The 9,704-nt window shown below is 45.0% G+C and overlaps 1 protein-coding gene across 1 annotated transcript in view; it reads right to left on the reverse strand.

The window, feature by feature from the left end:
• Positions 1-9,704, reverse strand: part of LOC122544394 (multifunctional procollagen lysine hydroxylase and glycosyltransferase LH3-like) — a gene marked incomplete at its 5' end in the record, with an annotated part of 34,196 nt that overhangs the window by 5,628 nt on the left and 18,864 nt on the right. The window contains one exon of the mRNA XM_043683640.1: positions 599-775. Coding sequence (XP_043539575.1) covers positions 599-775 — 177 coding nt within the window. The remainder of the gene's footprint in view (positions 1-598; positions 776-9,704) is intronic.

Here is a 9,704-nt window from a genome sequence, read left to right on the forward strand (position 1 = left end):
CAGATCCCACTGTACCAAAGCATTCTGCAGTCCAGGTTAAAAATCTTTTCGACAGGATAATGCCCTTCATCTATTGTGATATCCTTTGCATCACAATATCCATGAACCACACCCCCACTTGCAACTGTGCAATGACTAAGGCAAATTTTAAAAATGGTAAACCCAAGGAACTAAAAAAAAAGATAAATCCCTCTCCAAACCCATCTCCTCATGGATGGGAAAAGATCCAACCCTTGCATCATCTTAGAAACGTATGTATATCTCAACCAAATCAGCCCCAGGATGACGCTCCACCTCTGTGTTCTCATTGATCAGGTCTTAGTAGCCCAGGTAGCTATGAAGCAGGGAATGCTATGGGTCTCTTCTGTAGCTTCAGTATCACCTACATAAAACGCAGACATGTACAGGTGGAGGAATCCAACGCAATCTCGATAAATTGAGAAGAAACCTACCGAGGGATTTATTTGTTGGTATTAAAGTTGATAGTTGTGCATTTTGGTATTAAAAAAAATCAAACATTCTGCAGACTCATTTTAAAATTGATGCACTTGTACAGAGACAACTTTCAGAGGGTTGAGAAGGGGAAAAAAAAGCCAACAATAAAATCTTACCTCCTGAATTGAGGTATCGCTTCCCATTACGGACTGGTGGATACTTATCCGCCAGGGCCTCGTCGGGCCAGATAAATCCTTCTGCCGCAAAGACCACCTTGTGATTAAACAGTATGAACTTCTTCAGCAGTTCCAGGGGAGAGCCAGCAAAGATGACATCATAACTGAAGGGGCAAGATGGGGAGGGAGAAGTGCATCGATGGTATCATTAGCAGGAGACAAGACAAAACTGTGACAAATATCAAACTTAAATCACAGAAACAAGCCAGTAAGCTCATCTGTTCCATGCTGGTGTTTAGGCTCCTTCGGAGCCTCTTCCCACACCTTGGTAATCTCACCCTATCAACATATCTTTCTATTCCTTTTCTTCCTCATGCACCTTTTTCCAAGCATGAACAATAGACCTGGGCGCCAGAGGAAAGGTGAAAGTGGATTCTCTCGACATCAGCAGAGCATTCTGCTGAGTGTGGCATCAAGGAGCTCTTTGCAAAACTGGGGTCAATAGGAATTGGGAGGGGGGGGAAGCTGTTCAGTGGCTGGAATTTTATTTTGTTCACTCATGTGATATGGGCATCTCTGGCTAGGCCAACATTTATTGCCCATCCCTACTTGCCCAGAGGGAAGTTAAGAGTTAACCACATTTCTGTGGGTCTGGAGTCACATGTAGGCCAGACCAGGTAATGACAGCAGGTTTCCTTCCCTAAAGGACATTAGAGTTGGGTTTTTCCTGACAATTGACAATGGTTTCATGGTTATCATTCGACTCTTAATTCCAGATTCTTAATAGTCTAGCAATAATACCACTCGGCCATTGTTCTCCCCATTGTCGTTGGACCAATATTTATTCCCCAACACCAAACTAAATTGCAGTCTGTGGAAGTTTCCTATGTGCAAACATGCTGCTGCCTAACTGAACTTTGCCTATCTGAAAGGTCCCTGATTTAACCTCACAGCTAAAAGGTGGTTCCTCTGATAGTGCAGCACCCCCTCAAGCATATGGAATGGAATTCAAACCCATGACTTTCGATTCAGAGGGGAGTGTGGCTGCTGGGTGACCATGGGTTGATGTGGTTAACACTCCTTATGAAGTGCTGAGGCCTAATCCAGAAGAGAATGCTGATATCCACATGGCAACATCACAACTAGTAAACCAGAGGCCTAGGCTAATGCTGTAGGGACCTGGGTTCAAACCTCTCCATGGCAACTGGTGGGATTCAAATTCAAGTTAAAAACCTCAAGTTAAATGCTACTCTCACAAATGATGATAATGATGACTATCATCAATCTCTGTGAAGCCTAATCTGGCTCACTAATGCCCTTTAGGGAAGGAAATCTGCATTACAATACATAGCCTACATGTGACTCCAGACCCACAACAGTGTGGTTGACTTTTAACCACCTTCTAAAAGGACCAAGAGTGACATTCAGTTCAAAAGCAATTAAGGACAGCCAACAAACATTAGCCTCGTCAGCAAAACACACATCCACAGGAAGAGAAAGATAAAGCTTTCAGCTTATGAGTGGAGAGAGGGAATGTGAAGCAGGACAAGAACCAGTCCCACTTAATTAAGACCAAAGAACTGGTGAAGAGGGTTAAATTCCTTCCTTGGCTACAGATGTGAACTCTCCTTGTTCGTGTACCTTGTATCCTATTACAAACCGAGAACAAACTAAACCAACCCATTCACTGCTAAACAATCATGGGTACTGGTTCCCATGGTTTCAGAGTCCAGTGTCACAGTTGGGGCAGATGGTATAAGTTTACACAGAAATCTCAATAAGATTACTAAATAACGACCTTTTCTTTAAAGAAAGATGCACTGTTTTTTTTTCTGACATGAACTGCATGGCCAAGATTCCCCAAGTGTCCCATTCCACTCTTTCTGCCTGAGGCCTAATCCAGTCAGGGCCCAACTTCCTGCTATCCAGTCTGGGCTTGGACGGTTAATCACAAATTTCTCATCAACAAACCTAGGGCACTGTAGACAGAGCTTTACTCAGTATCTAACCCTGTGCTGTCCCTGACTTGGTAATGTTTCATGGGGACAGAGCAAAAGGAGCTTCATTTCATTCTGTATCTAACCCCGTGCTGTCCCTGTGATCAGAGTGCTCCATTGCGACAGAGCTAAAGGAGCTTTACTTTGTATCTAACCCTGTGCTGTACCTGTCCTGGGAGTGGGGACAATGCAGAGGGAGCTTTAAAGGTACAAAGCGTATTCTTCCACTTGCCTTGTGGCCAATATTAAATCGCTCACTCGATCGCTGTCACAGACTACTTGACCGCTGTCGTACTGCTGTTTACGAAGTTAAAAATCACACAACAGCAGGTTATAGTCCGACAGGTTTGATCGGAAGCACACTAGCTTTCAGAACGCTGCTCCTTCATCAAGTGGTTGTGAGCAGCGCTCCGAAAGCTAGTGCTTCCAATCAAACCTGTTGGACTATAACCTGGTGTTGTGTGATTCTTAACTTCGTACACCCCAAAATCATGACTACCATCAGCAGTTTGTGAAAGTGTGCTGTGTTCAAATTGGGCGGCATGTTTCTCATGGTACAACAATGATTATAACAAATCTGCTCCCCTTCAATCTTTAATGCAAACAATCAAGAAGCGCTAAGTTAAAATGCAGAATTCTTTATTATTTCAAAGAAAAGAGTTTCCCTGTCACCTCTACAAAATGATTTTTTTTTTAAAATACAATACCTAAACTGTGGGGCCTCCAAAGCTGGTGAGAACGATTCTATTTCTCACTATGTACCCAAGACCATAACATGTAGAAGTAAAAGTAGGCCATTCAGCCCATCGAGTCTGCACCACCATTCAATAGCTGATCTGGCCATCCTCAACTCCACTTTCCTGCCTTTGCTCCATAATCCTGGAATCCCTGACTGGTTTAAAAACCTGTCCGTCTCAGCCTTGACTTTGAGCCGCTGGATTCAGCTAAGCGCGCAATTCAAAAAGACCCTCTCGTCAGTTGTTGAAAGTCTGGATTCAGGATGCCCACCAGCAGCCCAGACCACAATACACGTCTTGAGCCCAGATTTCCTTTTATTTTTCGATGCCCATTCAGGTACAGACATCCTGCTAAACCCGAGGATTTCTAGGAATCAGGAGGTTCTGCCCAACCAGCTACAATGAGTGCTTCTCTCCTGCAGGGAAGAAGAGTCAAAGGTTTCTCCTTGGTTTCGCCTTGTTGGTGTCAGATTGTGAACTCTTCAGGATTTCCCTGTATCCTCCAGGAATCGAAGATCCTGCACACCTGTTATGTCCAGTTCTTTTGAAAAATCACAGTTATATTAAAGTGTATTTTTAAAAAAATATTTTCTTTGGACATTGCTTTTTTGTCTTATTGAAAACGAGGGGTCAAAAAAGGCTTTTTTTTAAACTCTCCATAAAGCATTGTCCAAGTGGGACTTTGCTTTCCTGTCGGTCTGGAAAGGCAATGAATGACGAAGTGGCAATGATTGACTGAAGGACAGGATAAAAGCTCCAAGAGGGCAACCCTACTTTGGTCTCTTCCACTTTGCACACACCTCATTAAGTTCCTACTTCAACACCTTCCCGAGCAGCAGCCCACCACCCACCATTCCCAAGCTTGTTAGCAATCCTGCTGCTCTAGTCCGAACCCACAGCAAGACTCCATCACCTCCTTGCTCTCTGACCTGGATTACTTCCATTCTGGCAACACTTTGATTTTAAATTCTCGTCCAGTTTCCAAATCCCCAACTACGCCAACCCCCACGCCTACCATCTATGTCTCTGTACCCTCCAATCGCCATAACTTTCCATGTCCTGTGCACGGCGGCCCCCCCACCCCCCGACTACCAATGCCATCCTTCCAGCCCCTCAAGAATGTCCCAAATTCTATGCATTCCTGTTGCAGCAATACTTTCAGCTGTTTGTGGCCCTGGGTTCCAGAATTCCCTCCCTAGCCACCAAGCTGAAGGTCTACATGGATCCAGGACTCTAGCATTGTAACCAATTTGTGTGGGTGGAAAAGCAGAGCTTTGGGTCCATGCTCAGTGCCTCCGTGGTGGGCACTTGCAACTTAGCTTCAGAATGTAGTACATTCTAGTCCCTCTCCAGAGGCCGGAAGACAAAAATCCGAGGTGCCATTTGCAGTGCAGTTGGAGATAACTGCTGCTGAAAGTGGGCACCACTTGATCAGGGCAAACCTGAGCCTCTCTCTCTTCCTATTCCGGATGAAGGGCTTTTGCCCGAAACGTCGATTTTCCTGCTCCTCGGATGCTGCCTGACCTGCTGTGCTTTCCCAGCACCGCTCTGATCTAAACTCTAGTTTCCAGCGTCTGCAAGTCCTCACATTTGCCTCTCTCTGCCCGGTCAGGTAGATGTAGAGGATACCATGACCGTTATCTGAAAAGCAAGGGAAGCCTTCCCAGCATTCTGGTGCAATATTTCTTCTTCAACATCAGCAAAATGTAGAAACTTGAGGGAGCGATCTGATCAAGGTATATAAAATGATTAAAGGACTGTATAGGGTCCAGAGAGAAGCTAGATTTGTATCTGCTGCAGATTAGAAGGGCAGGTTCGAGACAGATACTCCTGCTCCTAATTGGTATGTTTGGAAATTATTTTATCCACAGATGGGAAGTAGAGCTGGGCCATTCAGGGTGATCTCAGGCGATGTTTCCAGTAAGATAGCAGCAGAGTAGGACGCTCCAGCTGGTGCTCCTCTGCTCCACCTGTTCATCTAATTTTTCTCTCTTTATTCTCTCCTCTCGGTCTCGGGCACACAGGCCTGGCCTCCGAAGCAGGCACGCCAATGGACAGAGTGGAAGCATGGCAGCAGCGGCTCAGTGCAAAGCATGGTGAGACCCAGCAGTCAGACCATGTGGAGGTCATCTACGCTGGTCTGCTGCGAAGAGCCCTTGGGGACAGTCTTTTCATCTTTCCTTCTTGTTTCTCTGACCTACGGTTATACTGTGTATGGCTGCAGCGTACCGTTTTCCCCCTTCGTTTCTCTACTCTCTAACTCAGGATTGTACCTAGGAAAGTTTGTACCCTAAGATGGCATGGTCAGTGGCAACTTATAAACTTTTCACTGTACTGATTTCCGTACGAGTGACAATAAAGCTAATTCGCCCATTCATTCAGGAGACATTTCTTTGCAGCAAGGAGAGTGAAGAATCTGGAACTCTTGCCCCACACCCCTTACAAAAAGCTTGTGAAGCTGGGCAGGGGAGCAGGAGCTGGCACTTTCAAGACTGAGGTTGGTATATATTTCTTCAACAAAGAATGCGGAATCTGTTCTAGAAGGTAACAGTTCTGGAATCTGCATTAAACCACCCAATCTGATGATACCACACAGTCCTGGAGTGGCGGGGGATATAAAGTAAAGCATCTTAGGACGTTGAGGAATGCAGACTTACAGTCACTGATCTCCTCATAACCTTGGTCACAGTGTTATCTTGCAGCTGATTGCTATCGTGCAACAAAACCGTACCCTGTTTAACAGTCTCTTCTTGCTTCGACTCAGTTGTGATTTTTCTTGCTACCACTATAAACTAAATAGGCTCTTAAACCTGACAGTTTGAGAGAATCAGTCTAGCCAAACTAAAATAGCGTAAGAGACAGAGTAAGAGAGAGTGTGTGTGTGCGCATGTGCGTGTGAGAGAGAGTGAAAGCGTGTGAGAGAGAGAGAGTGAGTGAGAGACAGACAGACAGTAAGAGAAGATGCACCCATAAAATTGCTTTCTATTAAGTTCTATGAGGGTTGAATGGGGCCATGTGTTCTGTTCCTCAATTACAGCACTCACATCTCCAGCTTGGAGAGAGACTTAGGGAACACTCATTTCACCGTTGAATAGGTGCTCGCTTGTGTCGGAGTTGCTGGTGTTCAAACAGATCTATGGAAAAGTCAACTGAGTTCACTGACGTGAAAGCTAAACTTTGTTTGTACCAGCCCCAGCATCCCCCTTCACACTCTCAACACCCCACCCCCTCAAAAACCTTCTCCTTCTCGCATTCCATTCCGAGCTAATTGCACAATTTCCGTCTTTCTTTTTTAAAAGTAAGGAAGCCTGCACTTCTATATCGCCTATCACAACATCTTGCAGACAAGGCAGCATTATTTTCAAATGCAGTCACGGATTTGGGTTACAAATGCAGCAGCCAATTTACACAACAAGATCCCAAGCAGCAAAGAGAAAATAAAACCCATCTGTTTTAGTGATCACGATCTCGGGACAAATATAGGAACCAGCTGCCTAGTCCAGCCCTTCCTTGAAATAGAAGCTGTCAGATCTTTAATATCTTCTACAGGAGGAAGACAGTTGCTCTGTTCTAAGATTTGATTTGAAAGACAACACTTCAAAAAAAAAACCCTTGCTCAATTCAATCAATCGTATGTCAATTCAAATTAATCCCCCTGCCCTACTCTCTCTCCACGGCCTTGTGTCAATCTAAACGAATTCACTGTCTTGCCCTGTTGTCACGGTCCAATATCAATTCAAACTAAGGGTCCCTCGACCCGAAACTTTAACTCGGATTTCTCTTCAAAAAAAAAACCCTTGCTCAATTCAATCAATCGTATGTCAATTCAAATTAATCCCCCTGCCCTACTCTCTCTCCACGGCCTTGTGTCAATCTAAACAAATTCACTGTCTTGCCCTGTTGTCACGGTCCAATATCAATTCAAACTAAGGGTGCCTCGACCCGAAACTTTAACTCGGATTTCTCTTCACAGATGCTGCGAGACCTGCCGAACTTTTCCAACAGTTTCTGATTTTGTTTCGATTCAAACTAATTCACTGCCCTGCTCGCTCCCCACAGCCAGTATCAATCCCACTGTGCCACCCTTCCCCTCAGTCAATATCATTTTCTACCTCAGTATCCAATGTAAATTTTTGTTTAAAAGTTCAAACCAAGGTTACCTCAAAATTTCTGCCAGGGGTTTTCCCTGACTGAGTAAATTCTCTGTGTTAAAAGAGCCCTTGGACCGAGAACAGATGCCACATTTTGGCACTGGGACCCTAGAGAAAACCAACTGGGCACGGACACAACTGGACACAGCCACTGGGTACCGAACACATGGGTACGGAGTTACATGCCAAGCAGAAAGTAACGAGATCAAGTTGCACTTAGATGCCGAGATAAGCTGCTCAAAGCAGTCAAACCTGGCAGGAATGCACATCCTGTCACTGATTCAGTATCAAGATTCTGTGTCATTAACAGTTACTGCTTCTCAATCGGATTTGAAATGCGCGTACAGTTGCACAATAAATTTAGTGCGGGGGTGTGGGAAACATCAATCTCCCTCTACACTGTTCCCATCAACACGTGCAGGACATGTACAGCACAGGGTTAGATACAGTAGATACAGAGTAAAGCTCCAACTACACTGTCCCCATCCAAACTTCCAGGACATGCACAGCACAAGGTTAGATACAGAGTAAAGACTTCCTCTACACTGTCACCCATCAAACACTCCCAGGGCAGGGACAGCACAGGGTTGGATACAGAGTAAAGCTCGCTCTACACTGTCCCCAATAAACACTCTCAAGAGAGATAAAGCACAGCATTCGAGTTAAGCTCCCTCTACACTGTCCCCAGCACAAGGTTCGTCAGAATACAGCTTCCTCTACACATGCCCAGGATAGGTAGTGTTTGCGAGATTTTCATACTACATGCTAAATTGTGTCCATGTGTGTCATGATGAAGGCTTATAAAATATGGTGAGGACAGTGCAGGAGAGAAAGAGAGAGAGAGAGAGAACCTGCACAGTTACCGCCTTTGATGTTTGAATTCGTGTATCGCTGGACATCGGAGTGCCTCTGGGGAAATTAACAAACAGTGAAATTCACAACTAATCTTGGAGGAACTGTTGGGCGAAGTTCACAGAACAGAGTCAGATAAGTTAATTGTTGTTTTAAGTCTGTCCAAGAGAAAGGCTGCAGTAGTGGGTACAGTGGATTCTTTCTTGATTATATGTTTTTGGAGATAAGTCTCTTGATTAAACTTAAAATATAAGTCACAGCTATTAATTTAACCTGGGGCAGTGTTTGTAGAGGAATAAGACGGTGTTATTTTCTGGGTCTGTAGATTGTGAAGGAGCAAAAATGGACTTTGCAGTGATATGTACTTAGAGTCAGAGATGTACAGCATGGAAACAGACCCTTCGGTCCACCCCGTCCATGCCGACCAGGTATCCCAACCCAATCTAGTCCCACCTGCCAGCACCCGGCCCATATCCCTCCAAACCCTTCCTATTCATATAGCCATCCAAATGCCTTTGTTGTAATTGTATCAGCCTCCCCCACATCCTTCGGCAGCTCATTCCACACACGTACCACCCTCTGCATGAAAACGCTGCCCCTTTAGGTCTCTTTTATATCTTCCCCCTCTCACCCTAATCCTATGCCCTCTAGTACTGGACTCCCCAACCCCAGGGAAAAGACTTTGCCTATCTACCCTATCCATGCCCCTCAATTTTGTAAACCTCTAGAAGGTCACCCCTCAGCCTCCGGCGCTCCAGGGAAAACAGCCCCAGCCTGTTCAGCCTCTCCCTGTAGCTCAGATCCTCCAATCCTGGCAACATCCTTGTAAATCTTTTCTGAACCCTTTCAAGTTTCACAACATCTCTCCGAAAGGAAGGAGACCAGAATTGCACGCAATATTCCAACAGTGTATTTAAGATCCAGTCTCAGACAAATGTGTGTGGAGTTTGCACATTTTCCCCGTGTCTGCTTGTCAGATGTGGGAGTTTAAAGAGAGTTTAAGGGTTACTGCGGATTATATCTGGCATAAATGCTGTTGGATGCAAATCTTATCAGATCGAGTGGATCAGTTGGAGAGACAAATAGAAAGCGATGAGGAATTTGCAACAGCTACAGTATGTGATGGATGGCAGTTATAGGAAGGGGGGAAAGTCTCAGATACAGTCACATAGATGGGTTAACTCCAGGAAGGGTAAGAGAGGTAGGCAGCTTGAGCAGGAGTCTTTTGTGGCTATACCCATTTCAAACAGGTAAGCTGTTTAGGAAAATGTAGAGGGTGATGGATTCTCAGGGGAACGTAGCACAAACAGCCAAGTTTCTGGTATTGAGACTGGCTCTCATGCAACGAGGAGTACG

The sequence above is a fragment of the Chiloscyllium plagiosum genome, chromosome 48 (genome assembly GCF_004010195.1).
Source record: "Chiloscyllium plagiosum isolate BGI_BamShark_2017 chromosome 48, ASM401019v2, whole genome shotgun sequence".
NCBI classification, from domain to species: domain Eukaryota; kingdom Metazoa; phylum Chordata; class Chondrichthyes; order Orectolobiformes; family Hemiscylliidae; genus Chiloscyllium; species Chiloscyllium plagiosum.